Genomic DNA, 20,418 nt, shown 5'->3' on the forward strand with positions numbered 1-20,418 from the left:
TCAACAAAAATATCAGAAATGGTTTATTTAAAATGTAGATAAGGCCAAATAAAAAAATATGTGTGGTTCGGGTTACCCGACCTTCCCTATTTTATACCCCCGACCCTAAACTTTTTTTTGGCAATTTTCATATTTTTCCGGAATTTCCCCCAATTTCCATCAATGGCTCCAGTTTAAGTTTTAGTTTCAGCAATGACGGCCTCCTTGCAAAACATAGTGCAAGTGTTTAATAGTGTTAAATCCAAAGCAAGCTAGCATGTAGGTGTCCCCTACCAATATTGACTAGTATATTATCACACCACATCTAAATGCCATTTGCAAAGCAGTGATAGGTACTATTTAGAAAAAAAAATTAAGAAAATCATTTTGTTAAAAAAAAAAAAATTAAAAAAAATTAAAAAAAAAATAAAAATCCCTACCTACCTACCCTAATTTTTTTGGAAGTGTAACCGGAACCACACATATTTTTTTGTTTGGCCTAAACACTAATTTAAAAAAGTGAGGTCAAGGTCAAAGGAAAAGTCAAGGTCAAAAAAGTTGATGCAATTGATATCTCTCAGCAGTATAATTATATCAGCATATGAAGTTTGATAAATATATCTTGAATTGTTTATTCAAAACTGATCTAGACACTAATTTAAGAAAAGTAAGGTCAAGGTCAAAGGAAAATTCAAGGTCAAAAATTTTGATGCAGTTGAAAAGCTTACATCAGTATGTATCAGCATATGACGTTTTATTGAAGTCGGACATGACAAACACTATATGCCTCGGCCATATTCATGGCAGGGCATAAAAAACTTGAATCTACACTATATGAGGATGTTTCCATATCAAAATGACTAACAAGCAAATTCAAAGAATTGTGGTCCCCTGCTTTCCGTGTCCTAGTGGATGGGATGCCATTATTTATGACATATTGTTTCAAATATGCACGCCCTATCATATGTCATTCAAAAGTAATCACCAAAGTTAAAATTTTTGAAAATTAGGTAAAACATCAAGGTCAAGGGGTAAAAAATCATAGCATGCTTGGAAACATATTGTTACAGGTAATGTACATGTCAAATATAAAAGTCCTATCTCTTCTCAATCAAAAGTTATAAGGAAATATAACATATTTGAAAAGTAGGTTAAACTTCAAGGTCAATGTCACAGAGTCAAAAGTCATGATATATTTAGAAAGGTCTTGTCACAGGTAATATACATGTATAATATGAACGCCCTATCTTTTCTCTTTCAAAATGATCATTTGAAATAATGTTAAATTTTTTGAAAAGTAGGTCAAACTTCAAGGTCAAGGTCATGGGTTCAAAAATCATGGTATGTTTAGAAAGTTCTTGTAGGTAATGTACATGTGAAATATGAAATCCCTATCTCTTATTATTCAGAAGTTATGACCAAGGTTAAATTTATTGTGACAGACGGACAGACTGACAAACGGACAGACTGACAGACAAATGAGATTTAATGTCCCCTAGGTCCCTTTTGTGAAAACAGACGACAATAATGCCCTTGCTATTCATGAGAAGAAGATTTATGATGGAAAAAATCCCCTGCATTTTTCTATGTAAATCATTGGATCCCCATATGTGGCCCCATCCTACCCCAGTGGGTCATAATTTTAACAAATTTGAAGCTACACTGTCTATGTAAAGAAAATTTCAATTTTTTGGGCCCAGTCAGTGGTTCTTGATAAGACTTTTTTAAAATGATACCACCAAATTTTCACTAATTCTTGATTATCCCCCCTTGAAAGAGGGTGTGACCCTTCACTTGAACAAACTTGAATCCCCTTTACCCAAAGATGCTTTGTGGCTGGGTTGGTTGAAATTGGCCCGGCGGTTCTAGTGAAGAAGACAAAAATGTGAAAAGTTTACAGGCGGACAGATGAATGACAAACAAAATGTGATCAGAAAACCAGAAAAACTCAAGTGAGCTAAAAACTGATGATCACAAGTACTTGGAAAGAGTTACAGTATTTGAAAAGCAGTTTTTTTTTCATGCATTAATTGTTTTCAGAAGCTGAAAAGGTATGACTTGTATCCATGTTGAAAAAACTTCACATTTCAGAAAACAGTATGATTAAAAATAGTTAATCAAGGTGCTTTGAGTAGCAAAATAAGCTAAACTGGTATAGCTAATTCAACCACAGAGCTTAGTGAATTTTAAAATGCACAACCTTTTCAACTCTTAATCATTCTTAAAATATTTATATCATCATTTCTGATTCAAGGGAGAACTAGAGATATGATCAGAAGTATATCCATTGACTAATAAACATATGTACATGTATATTGTGTTTTTTAAGTCATTAATGTTTGTTTGTTGTTAAATGTCCCTCTTGGGAATTTTTCACTCATACGGAGACACCACCACTTAAAAATAATGAAGACGTACAAGTCGGATTTAAGGTTAACATTCATTTTAGGAATTTTCAACAATTAATTAAGACGTAAAGAGATAACTCCTTCCCCTTGCCCCTTCCCCTTCCCAGACCCCAGTTTGTTCATGTATGCAAACTAGTCTAATACTTTGGTTTGACATAAAAAAAATGTGAATACATACAAATAGTTTAATGGTCCATCTCTTTGAATGATTTTCATTCCTTATTCTAGGTTGACCCAAATTCATGAATGAAATGTCAAGTAATCTTATCATTGATGCACTTTTATTTAATTTGATGTAGTCATATTATGAACAAGAGAGTGGGGATGACCTCAAGGGTTCATAACCTTAAACCATTAGATGTACATAACATAATAACACAAGAAACAAAATTATGTCTAGTCAAATGGAAAAATTTTATTCTACTATTTAGGAGTCGCATGATCATTTGTCATTTCAGGGACAGGGAGCGGCTAGGGAGATTGGAACCCCCTCCCCCCCCCCCCTGGAATTTGCAGAGTTATTTAAATAGGACTATATACTGATTTACAGAAGCAAATAAAAAATGACTTTGGATGCCCTCCCCCTTTAAAAACATGGACCCCACCATCATTGTTTTTATTTTGTTTGTTTGTTTGTTTTTTTTTTTATTTTGCTCCTCAGGAAATTCTGGGCTGGAATTTTTTTGGACCGAGGTGTGGACCCCCCTCCCCCCCGGAAAAAAATTCCCGGATCTATGCCTGTAACTGAATGTAATGTCGACAACGGGAGATAACTCTTCAGAATGTGAAATTCGTCTATTGTGGCATCGATGATCCACTCTCTACGATCGGCTCATACATTCAGTGTCTGAGAGAGAAACGAACGACAACTCTGCATAGGAGATTGCCGATGATCTTTGATCCTTTTTAAACTTTAACCTAACCATTTGCATTTTGGTTTATTTTACCCCAATCTATACTTAAACTTGTACTTACCGACTGTCATAGGTCCTGTCAACTTCATGAAATATAATCCAATTAAAACACAAAATGAATTAATTTCCACTGATATACATGTAACACTGCACCATGTCACATGGCATGTGCAATCTAAAAATGATAATGGTAAAACTAGTACTAGTACTGGTAGGGTGACGCAAGCCCAATGTGATGTAGAAATTTTCAAAAAGGTGTTCACATACATGTACAGTACAAGAACAAATTTTAAATTATCATAACAAACGATGTTTTAACATAACTTTGCCATCTAGGCCTATTTCCAAAAACAGGCAAATTGTGTGTGTGTGTATTGGGGGGGGGGGGGGACACATATAAATTGATTGGGTATGGCTTTTCAAGGAGGTTTTTGCCTAATCAAATACTAAAAAAAGTTTGCACATTTTGATAAATTCATCAAAAACGCTTTGTACTAAAATAATATTATTTGTTGTTGAGAAGATAAATTTAATTTAAAAAGTTCCAATTATGGGCCAAAAATTTATATCCCCCCCCTTTTTATTAAAACCTAATTTACAACATTAATTAAATTCTGATATTTCAGACTGGTAATGAATTAAGTATATGAAATGCGTATAAGAGGTTCATGGGTCACATGGTCACCTGAGCATTTTATGCTCGATTTGACGAATACATGTACTGTGTAAATTATAGAATTATTTGGACTTTTTCCTTGGTAAGCCCAATATGAAGGAGTGTGCATTTAGAGGCAAACACCTTAGTGCGGGTATTACTGTCTCATGACAGCATCTAGTTTTATATTTATATTTAGTAAAACTATTTTTCTAAGGATTTTATAACCACGTGTCCGGTTTGGAGTTCATGCACACAGGTGTAGTTTCAAACCTTTATATGACTTGTACTTGCTTTGAATATTATTTTTTAAGTGAACCAACAGTGGTGTATGTACAACTCTCTTGTGATGAAAATGGAATATATGTACATATAGGTTTTAAATTATTTCTGTTTTCGAACGAGAGCCCCCCCCTCCCCCGATATTGTATCCTTCTGTTGTTTCAATAAATGGAAATGATGTATTCGTCCATATTAACTTCAATTGTACCAAATTGTAAATTATTTATCAATATTAAAATTATTCATGTGCCTGAATCATCTACAATGGTATCATCTACATTGGTATCAATCGTTTTGTTTTTATTCGAGGAAATGCGAACTGAAACTGTTTACAGTAAAAGATTTTCTCAATGGGGTGCAACCGTTGTATTAATTTCAGTAAATAAATTTTCACTGTTGATATTTACTTTAATTTGTATAAACTTTGGCTATCAGTTCTTGTGTTCCTTGCAACACACTATAAATGTATTTGTGTATTTGTGAGGGGGAAAAAACCCACAATTCTTCGGAAAACAGGATGAATAACTCAGCTAAGGGGAGGAAAGACATACACCTCTACATTTTTAGAGTTGTTTCTCTTTGATCAGTGATCTTCTAAAAACGGTTACTCTTTTTATCTTTTTTTTTCAAAGAAAAGAAAAGCAAGAAAATGTTTATTTTCGTAATATGATAATATTTAGACATACCGGTAATATTTATTCTCAATGTTATGCGGCCGATTGTAACGGGAAAAAGCAATGTAGAGTAGCAATAACATTTTTAGATTAAAACATTGCCTTTGTGTATATCATAAATACAATATTAAAGAATTAATTAACTAAGTTTAAATTAAAGAAATTTAAGGAACCTGTCTTTTTTATGGAGGGGGGGGGGGATTTATTGCAATTGTGCAAATGTTCAAGGATAGTATTTGGTATTCCTAAAGAAACCACAATAAAAACCTCTATATAATTTCTTTTTTTAAATTATTTACATCGGGATCGTATCGCTCGTCATTTTGACGCTTTGTTATTAACGTCAAATTTAACGTTATGTAAAACGTTTTGTTGAAATCGCAAGAGTTATCTCCCCCAGTGTGTTGTACGTCTTTAAGACTTTCAAAATAGGAACTTTATTATGCATTTTACTGGGTTATAAATTCAGGTCTAAATAAAATAAAAACGGGAATGGAAATCTGTAAAATTACGTTTCATTTGAATAAAAATTTTTCCAACGGATGTTCCATACTTTTTAATCATCACAAAAGTCAACATTCAGACGACAGACAGATAGTCCATCAACAAAAAGGATATGAGCTATATATCATAATTTTTGAAATATACTGCGATACAATGGAACCTGCGATATAATGAGAATTGAGGATACCTTACCTGTGACAATACTTTTCCAAAAATACGATGATTTTTTTTTACCTCATGACCTTGAAGTTTGACCTACTTTTCAAAATTTTAATATTACTTTTACCTTGGTCATAACTTTTTTGTTTAAAGAATATATTCATTCTCAATAACATACAAAAAAAATATTGAGGCAAAACTTTCGCAGAAGCCCTCTGTATTTTCCTCATCTGGGGTGCCAGGAGCTCCCTGGATCATTTTTTTTTTTTTCAGTATTTAATTTACAAAATTAAATACACTAGACGGAAAAAAAATTATCATTGTATTAATTGTGTATACGACACAATTGAATAAATCAAAAATAGTAATGATCAAAAAGATATATAAATTAATTTGTTTACATTTTTAGTTTAACGAATTCAACGTAAATACGACATTTCTGTAATCGGAGCGAAACATTTGGCACGAACCATCATGGAGCGAGACAGCGTAGGCGCGAACTATCTGAGGGCGAAACATGGCGCGAAACAGGCTGTCATCTTATTGCGGCTATTAGAGCACTCCGCGTTGTCATTTTGGAGTTTTACTGCTTTACTCTGCGACGGGCCACCATGGGAAAGATTTGGGTGTAAGTTTATCTGTTTTATGTTGTAGAAAACAAAGATTTATGCACACAAGCTAATTTTTAAGTCAATCATAGAACAGAATTACCATAAAAATGATCAACAGAAGTATAGGATTTTTTTTTAAATTATGCTTAGAGATGTTTCATTATTGTCTTTCGCACCGAATGTTAATATATTTGTATATTTTATTATTCGTATGATGTTTTTTTAAAAATTTATTTGATTACCCATGAAATCCTTAAGAGGTAAACCGTCAGTCTCTATATTGGTTCGATCGCAAGTCTTGCAGAACCGTTACCATTTTTTGACGGTCGTACTAATTAGATCTACAGCATGGGACTCCAACTCCATACCAACACTAGTTTGAACATATTTTATTGTATAAATAATATACAAACGGTTTGAACACAAGTTCTAACAACTTACGAGGTTCTCACCATAAATTGCTACAACTGTCAACAGGCCCGTAGGAAGCAATAATGAATTTCAGTTTGGGGGGGGCACAGCCATACATTTTCAGTTGAGGGGGCACTATCAACTGCCAAAAATTTCTTGACAAGCAAAAAAAAAAAGGTCATCAGACGTTTTTATGGAGGGGGCACAAGCATATAGTAGCTATGTTTTCTATTGTAATCTGTATATCGGCAAAATTATTGGGGGGGGGGCACAGCCCCCCGTGCCCCGCCCCCCGTGCCCCCCCCCCCGGTTCCTACAGCCATGGTCAAGGTCTATATATATATATATATATCATGTATATAGAAAAAAAATATTGATATACAAACATGTTTGTTTTAAACATACATTCATTACATGATAAATATATAACTAACTAGAGTTTTAGTGTAAGGCTGTAATAATTAATTGAATCTGCAAGAAATTGTACAGATTGAAAAATATATTTATTGATTTCAACACTGTCGCCGGGACATAAAAAATAAAATATATCATAAAAAATATAAAAACCTTAATGCTTAATTGTATATTTTTCAGTGAAAAATATTTAGTCAAAAAATGGACGTGAATTATATAGGTAATGCATGTCAAAGTCACTGGAAATGTATAGCAACTGCATGTGCATGAATCCTACAGAAAATCTGTAGAAAAATGAACTACTCTAGATCCACCATTGTAACATACCTGTACATGTCTCACTAAAGATGACAGATTTACAGTCTAAGAATAAACATATCAATTAGTGTTTTGATGTTTTATTAGGCTGTAGCATTGTTCTTAATTCATAAAAAATACAATGCAGGGTTCTCCACAAGGGGTTTTACCATGGCGGCCCGCCATGGTTAAATTTATGTGTGCCATGGTTAAACGAGCTGCGCCATGGTTAAAATCGGCGGCCGCCATGATTAATTTTTTATTGCATTTCAGTTTTGACACCTACTTTCCAACGACTTGAGTAGTTAATTGTGTTTATACTACGACTGCCATGCACCTCGCATACCTCGAGAGAAAGCGGACTGTGCTAAACAAACACGGTTGTTGATCAGCGAAGGTGCTGTGAAGCGTGACAATGGAGAGTCAATCAGTTGATGATTCAATTTTCTTGAGAGTTAATTTTCCTGTACACATGTAATTTCGGGAATTCAAACGTGTTCACTGTACGATTACAAATTTACAAAAGATGACATAACTAGCAGTAACAACATGATAATCGACAAGCATCCCATTCAAGTTTCTGTGCCCCCCAAAAAAATAACCCTTTCAAAATTTCCTATTCTTTGTATTTAATCAATTCCTCATGCTTGGTTTTTAAGTATTAAATTTTAATATCTTTCTGATAAAATGTACATAAGTGCCATTCGTCATCTTAGTTTTAGAGTTACCTCCCGTTTTTATGAAACGTCGCGTGGTGCTATTTTTAGCACTTGGGCACGTGGGGAAGTGAACAATGAAGGTAACTCGGCGAAAATGCAATATGTAAAAAAAAGAACGTTTAAAAAAAAAAAAAACAGAATAGAGGAAGCAAAATTACTGTTATGTCAAATATATGTTCCTGGTTATATTAAGTTACTTTTACCATGCATGCCATCAGTTAAGTTTTCATAGACCATGTAGTTAAAAAAAAACTTAGGACATCTGTTGGTAGGATTTCGGTGTTCGTTCGTCTGTTCGTTTGTGTATCTGTTAATTTTTTTTTCAAAATACTACCCATTTATCAGTTTTAGTCACATTTAAATAAAATGTTTCTTTTGGAATAATGTTGCCATGGTTACTCTATCAAAATATTTTTTTGAAATTCCTTCAAAATGTTCCTATAGTTTTTGGCCAATTTTGGTAAACATTTGTAAAGTAAGATACATTATCTTTTTTATTTTTATTTATATTTTTTAGCTTTAAAAAATATATTGGTTATTTCAACTTTTTGTGTTGCAGTGGTTTAGTTTTGTGAAATCAATCATTGATTAATGAAGGTTAGGAAGTCTAACACGCATTCGTGTTTTCGGTCACATTTCACCTTCGCGCAGCTTCCTCCATGGTCAAATTTTCAAATGTGGAGAACCCTGCAATGAACAATTTTAGCCGCAGATGGGCATTTGTGAAACTCTACACAACCAGTTGAGAAATATATGAAGAAATCAAGCTCAGAAGTCCATTGAAACAATACATATTGGGATTAGAGTTAACACAGACCTCTAAAAACATCGGAGGTGGGTTCAGGTGCCATGGAAGAGTAAGCATCCCCTGTGGACTGGTCATTTCTGCTGTGTGTTCCTGGTCGTGATCGGGAAAACCTAAATAACCATAGACAATTCAGTGTGAAAATTATGACCTAACAATTAGTATGAAAAATCTTAGTTGGCATTCGACCTTTTATTTGCAGACAAGGTCATTGTATCTACCATAGAACTTGCAAAATGATGACTTTAAACGAGACTTAGTATTCTTGTTTCATCAACTTGTTACTTGCCTTGTATTAGAAATTGTTTATTGGGTATTGCACGAAAGTGCAAATGTTTTATTGTAGCTGTGAGTGATTTATACTTTTACTATTAATTGTCCAAGTAAGAGTACATGATTTTGTGTCGTAAAAATAATATATTGTCCACTGTGCACGTTGGTTCTATTTTTAGATCGTACATACGATCTCACACATTGTATCAGTTATAAAATGCACAGAAGCAGAATGAAGTAAAAAAAAGTTTAAGAAGAAATGACAAATAGTCAGAAATAAAAATGATTAAATTTTATACTTCTTATCATGTAATGAAAAAACGAAAAGAAAAAAAACAATGATACAGGTTACAGCTTAAATACAAAGGTATAGTATTCGCTTCAGAAACGTTCCACGGTATAGACTTAATCAGTGATAATCGGACTATGCCATCTAACTTTCAAATATTTTCTGATAATTGCTTTTAACTGCAGTTGTGAAATCTGACCTGTTGTTGGCAACCTTATACCTGTTAAAATCGTTCATGCGTATCATTTAGCATGTGGATATGATGCAATCGGTCAAGTTTTGAATCAGATTATACTGAATAATTTAAAATAGTACATGTCCTTCTATAAATTTATTGCGTCCAGTGGGATGCACATTTATTGAAATAATGCATCCTTAGCAAAATTTGTGCGTAATTTACGCAGGACGCACACCAAAATGAATCACTGGACTCTCTAATCTGATTATGATAATTGACAAAATTTGACTAGCATATCATACACCATGGTAATATCAATGTGTACAATCATAAATAATTGAAATAAAAAAAAACTACCTACCTACCTACCAGCTTGATAATTGTGGGTCGGAGTCTAACAAAAAAATTGTTAATGATGGCCTTTTAACCCATAGGCCACCTTCTCTTTTTTGCAGGTAAAAACATGAACTATACAGTAAAACTCATTTAGTACAAACATACGAACATATACTGTATATAATCGCCTATAAGTCAGTTTTTTGGGAGTTAAATTTTGGTCCAAAACTATTTGTCCGACTTATAGGCGAGTCATAAAAAGATTAGTATTTTTCTGGATGGCGAAATGTAGTATTTTATAAACATTTCCCATGATTATCGTTGAACAAAGTCTGGATATATTATATCATTTATGTATTCTAAGTTTATACATAAAGTACAGGTATTTACTTATTTAAATAACTTTATTTTTATCTTAAGTGTGCATTATGTATATATTTCTTAATGATTTAAAATTCATTATTGGCGTCATTTCTAAAAATATTAATAAAAACCAGGTTAAAACATTAGAGTATTGATTTGAAATTGTCAACTGATTCTGGCAAAAAATTGTACTGGCTTATAAGTAGGTCAATGGCAAATCCCTCCAAAATAACCTCAAAAAATACAACCGACTTATAGGCGGACCGACTTATACGGGAGTATGTACGGTACAAAAAAACTTTTTGAATTGTCCAAGATAATTTTGTATTAGTTACTTCCCTGAACATGTTCCATAGTCATACTTGAGGAAAACATATATTTTAAAGACTTTGATATATGGATACAGCAAATTATATAACAATGTAACAATGTCACAGGTCCTTAGGACTTTGTTATAACCGAATTTTACTGTAGTGCTAAATTTGTTAAAAAAAAAAAAAAAAAAAAAAAGCGGATCATCTTTAGCTTTATTAGCTCACCTGAGCTGAAAGCTCAAGTGAGCTTTTCTGATCACCCATTGTCCGTCATCCGTCTGTCCATCCGTCTGTCTGTCCGTCTGTAAACTTTTCACATTTTTGACTTCTTCTCAAGAACCACTGGGCCAATTTTAACCAAACTTGGTACAAAGCATCCTTGGGTGTAGGAGAGTTTAAATTATAAAAATGAAGGGCAAAGTCCCCATCATAGGGGAGATAATCAAGATAATACAAAAATTGGGAGGGGTCATTAAAAAATCTTCTTCTCAAGAACCACTGGGCCAGAAAAGCTGAAACTTATGTGGAAGCATCCTGGGGTAGTGTAGATTCTAAATTGTTCAAATCATGACCCCCGGGGGTAGGGCAGGGCCACAATAGGGAATCCAAGTTTTACATTGAAATATGTAGTAAAATCTTTAAAAATCTTCTTCTCAAGAACCACTGGGCCAGAAAAGCTGAAACTTATGTGGAAGCATCCTTGGGTAGTGTAGATTCTAAATTGTTCAAATCATGACCCCCGGGGGTAGGGCGGGGCCACAATAGGGAATCCAAGTTTTACATTGAAATATGTAGTAAAAATCTTTAAAAATCTTCTTCTCAAGAACCACTGGGCCAGAAAAGCTGAAACTTATGTGGAAGCATCCTGGGGTAGTGTAGATTCTAAATTGTTCAAATCATGACCCTGGGGGTAGGGCGGGGCCACAATAGGGAATCCAAGTTTTACATTGAAATATGTAGTAAAAATCTTTAAAAATCTTCTTCTCAAGAACCACTGGGCCAGAAAAGCTGAAACTTACGTGGAAGCATCCTGGGGTAGTGTAGATTCTAAATTGTTCAAATCATGACCCCCGGGGGTAGGGCAGGGCCACAATAGGGAATCCAAGTTTTACATTGAAATATGTAGTAAAAATCTTTAAAAATCTTCTTCTCAAGAACCACTGGGCCAGGAAGGCTGAAACTTACGTGGAAGCATCCTGGGATAGTGTAGATTCTAATTAATCAAATCATGACCCCTAGGGTAGGGCGGGGCCACAATAAGTACTGGGGGGGGGGGGGGTTGAGAGAAATCAGGTGAAAAACAGCAAGGCCAAAGTTACTCAGGTGAGCGCTGTGGCCCACGGGCCTCTTGTTGATATCTTTAATGATGCACAGGTGACAAAAGCCTTGCTTGGAACACTCCAGTTAAATATTTGCTTCTTGGAGTTAATCTGCCATAGCTGCAACTACCCTTGCCCCCCTGTCACACAACATAAAAATCTAATATTTATTCCCATAAAAGTTTCAAAAGAGTTTCCACAAGGGAAGTAGTTAAAATGCTGCAAGGAATGCATTTTTAGTTACATTTAAATTCAATGGATAGGATCTGCTCCCACTTGCATTATTGTAAGCTCTTGAAAAGACAATGATGAAATGATGTTTGATTTCCAGAGAAAGAATTCCAGACGATACTTGGATTGGATGGTTCTGTGAACAGAGAGGACATGAATTCTTTGCCAAGGTGAAGTCTAACTTCATGATCTCAAACTCAGTGGGGCCAAGAAAAAAAACAGAGATAATTGAGGATGTTCATGGTTTGACAAAATTTTCTTTGATATATAAGTTAATATTAATGTCATGTAATCTACAATCTCGTAAATGTCAGGCTTCTCACAAGGACTGTGAAATTGAGGCCCAGTACTCAAGGTTTTTGAAAAGGTTGAGTCCCTGTTTAAGAAGATGGGCATATTTGGTGATCTGTAGAAATCATGTTTATGAAACATTTATGGTTTAATTGTCCATGATTTAGTCTGCTGACCACAGCTGGACACACTTTACAAAGTTACACACATAGGAAAACGTTACATTTACATTGAAATACCTTGTCAAATTGTAATATTTAAGTCCGCTGATCTTAAGCATGAACAATCTGAATCATTGTATTTTAATGGAGTCAAAGATTGGAACATGTTACCAGCAGAAATTAAAACTGTTTTAATTAAATACTGGAAATAATGTTGCTTTTAAAAGAAATGTCAAGAAATTTTTGTTAGATAGGGGAATTGCCTAGCATAAAAGTCGAGTCATATTTTATTAGTCTTAATTTTTATTGTTAGTTGATTACAATTATATTCATGTGAAGACTTGGTATATATACATATTAAAATTCATTTTTAATGATCTCTGTGTTATCAACTTGATCCCATCTTAATGTATAGTATTTTTTATTTAACATCTAGCATACTTGTATAACTATAAGGGCCCCATTGGAAATTAGCCCTTGGCTTTCATGGGTTATCCATGGAATACGAATGTAATATGTGTTATATTTATGTTTTTCAAAAAAACGACTGATTCCGATATATTTTAATTCTAATTCTAATGTTTAGTGTCAAACTTTTTATATATTTCTTAATTTTATCTTGTCAAAAATGTATTGTACCAACTTATGTAGTATACCAATAAATATCTATCTATCTATCTATCTATCTATCTATCTATCTATCTATCTATCTATCTATCTATCTATCTATCTTTCTTTCTTTCTTTCTTTCTTTCTTAATAGTAACAATAACATAGTAACACTTCACATAAATATTAAACATCAATAAGATAAACATGATAAAAGGATATAGCTAAATGCAAATATTGAAGTTTCAGTATGCTGGAAGAATTGCTTTCACTCACAGTGCAACTGAACCAAAATTTATCTATTTTAATAGATCCGTAAATAAAAACTGACAAACACTTCATTGTTTGTATAAAAAAAAAAAAAATAGACATTAAATGTGAGGATCAAACCAAAAAATTCTCAATTCCTGAATGCTCTAAACTAGAAACGTATATTGCATATCAGATATGAGATATTTATAAAACATTGACATTTTTCCATGTTAAACAGAAATGTTTTTGTTTTGGTACAGGTAGATAAAGCCTACATAGAGAACCTATGTAACCTGAAAGGACTTAAAAAACATGTTCCTCACTACCACGAGGCTTTAGACATGATTCTGGATGAAGGACCAGGTAAGTAGGAAGGAACTAACATGACAGGACTTCGAAAACGAGTCCCCCTTTACCCACAGGCTTTACACGTGATTCTGGATGAAGGACCAGGTAAGTAGGAAGGAACTAACATGACAGGACTTCAAAAACGAGTCCCCCTTTACCCACAGGCTTTACACGTGATTCTGGATGAAGGACCAGGGAAGTAGGAAGGAACTAACATGACAGGACTTCGAAAACGAGTCCCCCTTTACCCACAGGCTTTACACGTGATTCTGGACGAAGGACCAGGTGAGTAGGACGGAACTAACATGACAGGACTTCGAAAACGAGTCCCCCTTTACCCACAGGCTTTACACGTGATTCTGGATGAAGGACCAGGTGAGTAGGATGGAAATAACATGACAGAACTTGGACAACAGGTTCCTCACTACCGACAGGCTTTAGATGTGATTCTGGAGGAAGGACCTGGTGAGTAGGACGGAACTAAATGACAGAACTTAGAAAATGAGTCCCCCACTACCCACAGGCTTTAGACGTGATTCTGGACGAAGGACCAGGTAAGTGGTCATAGTGAAGGAAGCTAGCTCAAAATGAACGTTTTTGTAAAATGTTCCTGAATAAATGTCATGATGATCTTTAACATCTGTTACACATTTTAATAATAAACGAAAACTCTACTGCAGAGCTGTTTACTGTTACAGAAATTCTGTACTTGTCCTGGGTTTTAATTTCAAATACATATTTCGAGATTTACATCGAAATTATGCTTCCTGGTTATACACCAAGTTTTACTTTTAGCTCGATCACCTGAGTCTTTATGAGCTTTCCTGATCACATTTTGTCCAGCGTCCGTCTGTCTGTGAACTTTCACACTTTTGATTTCTTCTCAAGAGAATTATTAAAGATGCTATAGCTTCTGAGAAGGGCTGGATATCGGCTGGGAATTTTATATCGCAATATATTGGGATATTTTAAACTGTATTGCGATATGTATTACAATACAGTAAACATGCTCTTTTCTTAATTTATTAACCTCCATTTATAATCAGAGTGAATAAAACTACATGTGTATTATAGATTCGTTGCAGCCAAAAAAAGTTCTTGTCGATTTCACTTCAGTTCTGCAACGAAATACAACCATACAACAGCAACCTTTTTGCTTGGCATGGTATAAAGCTTTTCTGGCATCTTAAATTTCATATTTTACTTTAGGAATCCCAAGCTGAAGCAATTTACTAATACATGTATAGCGGTACTGGAAAAACGTATCTCAATACAATATTTTTTGTTAACGAATCGCACGCGATATACTGGAATATCGATATTATTGCGGTACAGGCAGGTAAATAGATTTAGTTTAATATTAGTTAAAGAGTACTAGACTATTATTTTTTTGATCCCTAATCATTATATTTCTCCAGGCAACTGTTTCAAAAGGGGAAGGGGGGGAGGGGGGGGAAGACTTCCCAAAATATCTGACAAGCAAAAACAACCTCTACTGACCAAAAAGTAGGGGGTGGGGGGCTTCCCAAAATAATCTGACAAGCAAATAAAGAAACTTGCTTAACTGTCCAAATCCTGGAATTTGCTGGTGTTTGGCCTTTCAGCAACAGAAAGTGGGAGGGGGGAGCAACCAGCATCTAAAGGAAAATTTATATCTATAGAAAAATACTATACCGGTTCTCAGAAAAAGTGGAGGGGGAAGGGGGTGGCTATACAGTGTTGTGTTATACTCAGCTGACCAATAAAATCCTTGGGTTTGTTTGTTTTTAGCTCTACTGGTCAGAGACCAGAAGAGCTTATGTAATAGTAAGGTGTCCGTCATCCGTCCGTCTGTCTGTCCATCCGTCTGTAAACAATTTCAAAATGCTACTCCTCCTACAGTTTTGGTCCGATTTCAGTTTAACTTGGCACACAAGTAGACTACACTAAGCTTCATAATTCTTTCAGTCAGTTTTTGATTTTGATGAATGGTGAATAGAAATTTTCTTAAAATACTTTCTAAATGCTACTTCTCCTACAGTTTTGGTCTGATTTCAACATAACTTGGCATACAAGTAGACTATACTGTTATACATGATTGTCTTCATTTTTTTTAGCTCACCTGAGCTGAGAGCTCAAGTGAGCTTTTCTGATCACATTTTGTCTGTAGTCCATCTGTCTGTCTGTCTGTCCGTCCGTCTGTCTGTCTGTAAACTTTTCACATTTTCGACTTCTCCAGAACCACTGGGCCAATTTCAACCAAACTTGCCACAATGTATCCTTGGGTGAAGGGGGTTCAAGTTTGTTCAATGAAGGGCCATGCCTTCTTCCAAGAGCTGATAATTAAGAATTGGTGAAAATTTGGTGTCATCTTTTAAAAATCTTCTCAAGAACCACTGGGCCAGAAAAGTTGAAACTTATGTGAAACCTTCATTACATAGTGTAGATTCAAGTTTGATCCAAATCATGACCCCAGGGGATAGGGTGGGGCCACAATGGGGGATCAAAGTTTTACATAGGAATATATAAAAGAAATCTTTAAAATTTTTCTTCTCAAGAACAACAAAGCCATGATTAGTCATATTGATATGGAATCATCAACTCAGGTAGTGTAGATTAAAGTTTGTTCAAATTATGACCCCCGGGGGTAGGGTGGGGCCACAATGGGGGATCAAAGTTTTATATAGGAATATATAGGAAAAGTCTCTGAAAACCTTTTAAAGAATAGGAAAGTCATGATTAGTTATATTGATATGGAAGCATTCCCAGGTATTGTAGATTCAAGTTTGTTCAAGGCATCCTCCAGTAGTAGGGTGGGGCTATAATGGGGGATGAAGTTATACAAAAGAACATTTATAGGAAACATCTTTAAAAATCTTTTTCCCAAGAACAACAAAGCCATGATTATTCATATTGATATGGAAGCATCTTCAGGTAGTGTAGATTCAAGTTTGTTGAAATCATGACATCTCCCCCCTACCCCCATTGCTAGGGTGGCAGACATCCTTAAAATTAGTTATATGAATATAGATGCATCCTCAAAAAGTTAAAGTTCAATTTTATCCAAAGCATGGCACCTTGGGGTAGGGTATACCTAGAACAGGGGATCAAAGCTTTACATATGAATACATGTAGATAGGAGAAGAAATCTGCTGACAAAGAACAGCAGGGCGATATTGACTCAGGTGAGCGTTGTGGCCCATGGGCCTCTTGTTTGATTTTGTTAAATGATGTTGCCATGCATTTCAGTAGAGGAAATATTAAACTTACAAAAAGGTACAGTATCAAACTGCAAAGGTTTTAAATGAAAATTAAAAAAAAAAAAACGACAGGAAACCCTTAGGCTATTTTTTTTAATCAAATGTGACACAAATAAGTAAATGAATTAACTTACATATCTAGATGCTTATCAGATTAGTGCATTTTAGGTGTGGACATAGACTATGAAATCAAAATTTCTGTAAAATTCTTTTAAAAGGTGACTCCTCCTACAGTTTTAGCCTGATTGCAATCTTACCACAAAAAGAGACTTAATCATGGATCATTATTCATTGCTTTTGCAAAGTTTGAAGGCCATGTCCTTTGTTAAACCAGTAGAGCTACAGTCTTGACAGAGACTTCTGGTTTTTTTTTTCAAATTGTGGACCTTGGTTTTGGGCTATTAATTATTGGGCATCAAAGGTTACATAATTTATATATACAGGAAGGATGTTTTTTTAATGCCCCCGTATCGAAGATTCGGGGGTATATAGTTTTTGCCCTGTCCGTCCTGTTTATCTGTTTGTCTGCAAAAACTTTAACCTTGTCCATACCTTTTGATTGGTTGGAGCTATGGATTTCATATTTCACATGTGTATTCCTTGTGACAAGACCTTTCTTTGGGTACCAGCATATTTGACCTTTTGACCTTGACCTTGGAGTTTGACACAGTTTTGCAAAATTTTACCAAACTTTAACCTTGGCCATAACTTTTGAATGGTTGGTGCTAGGGCTTTCATACTTCACATGTGTAATCTTTGTGACAAGACCTTCCTTTGGATACCAACAACTTTGACCTATGACCTTGACCTTGGAGTTTGACCTACTTTTGGAAATATTTAACCTTGGCCATAACTTTTGAAAAGTTGGTGCTAAGGCTTTCATATATACTTCACATATTTAATTCTTGTGAGAAGAACTTTCTTTGCATATCAACAACTTTGACCCTTTGACCTTGACCTTGGAGTTTGACCTACTTTTGGAAAACTTTAACCTTGGTCATAACTTTTGAACGATTAGTGTTTTGGATTATATATTTCACCTGTGTATTTCTTGGGAGAAGACCTTTCCTTTGGCACCATTAATTTTTAGCTCACCTGAGCTGAAAGCTCAAGTGAGCTTTTCTGATCACATTTTGTCCGGCGTCCGTCTGTCTGTCCGTCTGTCTGTCTGTCCATCTGTCTGTCTGTCTGTCTGTAAACTTTTCACATTTTCGACTTCTTCTCAAGAACCACTGGGCCAATTTCAACCAAACTTGCCACAAAGTATCCTTGGGTAAAGGGGATTCAAGTTTGTTCAAATGAAGGGCCACGCCCTCTTTCAAGGGGAGATAATTAGAAATTAGTGAAAAAATAATGGCAACATTTAAAAATCTTCTTCTCAAGAACCATAGGGCCAGGAAAGATGAAACTCATGTGGAAGCATCCTCAAGTAGTGTACATTCAAGTTTGTTCAAATCATGACCCCCGGGGGTAGGGCGGGGCCACAATGGAGGATCAAAGTTTTACATAGAAATATATAGGAAAAATCTTTAAAAATCTTCTTCTCAAGAACAGCAAAGCCATGATGAGTCATATTTATATGGAAGCATCCTCAGGTAGTGTAGATTCAAGTTTGTTCAAACCATGACCCCCGGGGGTAGGGCGGGGCCACAATGGAGGATCAAAGTTTTACATAGAAATATATAGGAAAAATCTTTAAAAATCTTCTTCTCAAGAACAGCAAAGTCATGATGAGTCATATTTATATGGGAGCATCCTCAGGTATTGTAGATTCAAGTTTGTTCAAACCATGACCCCCGGGGGTAGGGCGGGGCCACAATGGAGGATCAAAGTTTTACATAGAAATATTTAGGAAAAATCTTCTTCTCAAGAACAGCAAAGTCATGATGAGTAATATTTATATGGAAGCATCTTCGGGTAGTGTAGATTCAAGTTTGTTCAAATCATGACCCCCAGGGGTAGGGCGGGGCCACAATGGAGGATCAAAGTTTTATATAGAAATAATATATAGGAAAAATCTTTAAAAATCTTCTTCTCAAGAAAAGCAAAGCCATGATGAGTCATATTTACATGGAAGCGTTCTCAGGTAGTGTAGATTCAAGTTTGTTCAAATCATGACCACCGGGGGTAGGGCAGGGCTGCAATGGACTATCAAAGTTGTACATAGAAATATATAGGAGAAATCTTCTTCCCAGGAACAGCAAAGCCCAGATTGTTCATATTTATATGGAAACATCCACAGGTAGTGTAGATTCAAATTTATTCAAATCATGACCCCCGGGGGTAGGGCGGGGCCACAATGGAGGATCAAGGTTTTACATAGAAATGTATAGGAAAAATTTTAAAAATCTTCTTCTCAGAAACAGCAAAGCCCTTATTGATCATATTTATATGGAAGCATCCTCAGGTAGTGTAGATTCTATTTTGTTCAAATCATGACCCCCGTGGGTAGGATGGGGCCACAATGGAGGATCAAAGTCTTAAGTAGAAATATATAGGGAAATATCTTCTTCTGAAGAACTGCAAACCATGATTAGTCATTTTGATATGGAAGCATCCTCAGGTAGTGTAGATTCAATTTTGTTCAAATGATGACCCCCAGGGGTTGGATGGGGTCCATTGGGGGATCGAAAGTTTTACATAAGAACATATAGAGAAAATATTTATTCTCAAGTACAGGAAAGCTATGTTTAGTCATATTGATATGGAAGCATCCTCAGGTAGTGTAGATTCAAGTTCAAATGATGACCCCGGAGAGAGGGAGGAGCCACAATGGAGGATCAAATTTTTACAAAGGAATATATGGGAAAATTTTTTAAAAATCTTTACAAGTACAATAAAGCCATTTGTTATATTGACATGGAAGCATCATCAGGTAGTTTAAAATTCAAGCCCCCCCTCCCCCCCAAACCCCAGGTAATCTTTTCAATACTGAACTGATTTGTGCTTTTGCCTAGCCAATGTGCTCAGGTGAGCGATGTGGCCCATGGGCCTCTTGTTACCATTTGATCTTGACCTTGATGTTTGACATACTTTTGAAAAACTTAAACCTTTTCCATATCTTTTCAATGGTTGCTGCTAGAGCTTTCATATTTTACAGGTTTATTCCTTGAGACAAGACCTTATTTGGGTACCAACATATTTGATTTGCATTTGAGAAAGTTTAACCATTGCTATTAGTTGCCATACGGGGGCATCAGTGTTTCACAAACACATCTTGTTTGTCTTTAAAACAGCAAGGCCACATTGGTCATATAACTCGTATTGAAGCATTTCCATGTTGTGTGGATTCAAGTTCAGTTAAATTATCCCTTTGAGCTAGGGTGAGTCCACAATACAGATTCAGAATTTTTCATGAGAATATAGGGAGAAAAATTCTTCATA

At 35.1% G+C, this 20,418-nt stretch overlaps 2 protein-coding genes across 2 annotated transcripts in view; both read left to right on the plus strand.

Annotated features, from left to right (window-relative positions):
• Positions 1 to 6,099: 6,099 nt before the first annotated feature.
• Positions 6,100 to 20,418, plus strand: part of LOC133174299 (casein kinase II subunit beta-like) — a 40,173-nt gene continuing 25,854 nt past the window's right edge. The window contains exons 1-3 of the mRNA XM_061309396.1: positions 6,100 to 6,203; positions 12,236 to 12,305; positions 13,708 to 13,810. Coding sequence (XP_061165380.1) covers positions 6,187 to 6,203; positions 12,236 to 12,305; positions 13,708 to 13,810 — 190 coding nt within the window. The 5' untranslated portion in view covers positions 6,100 to 6,186. The remainder of the gene's footprint in view (positions 6,204 to 12,235; positions 12,306 to 13,707; positions 13,811 to 20,418) is intronic.
• LOC133174302 (high mobility group-T protein-like) overlaps positions 12,534 to 20,418 on the plus strand; it is a 91,991-nt gene continuing 84,106 nt past the window's right edge. The window contains exon 1 of the mRNA XM_061309401.1: positions 12,534 to 12,543. The gene's annotated coding sequence lies outside the window, so the exon portion shown is untranslated. The remainder of the gene's footprint in view (positions 12,544 to 20,418) is intronic.

This window comes from Saccostrea echinata, unplaced genomic scaffold, assembly GCF_033153115.1.
Source record: "Saccostrea echinata isolate AGI-Se365-2 ecotype Australia unplaced genomic scaffold, CSIRO_AGI_Sech_v1 ptg000057l, whole genome shotgun sequence".
In the NCBI taxonomy this organism is placed as follows: Eukaryota; Metazoa; Mollusca; class Bivalvia; order Ostreida; family Ostreidae; genus Saccostrea; species Saccostrea echinata.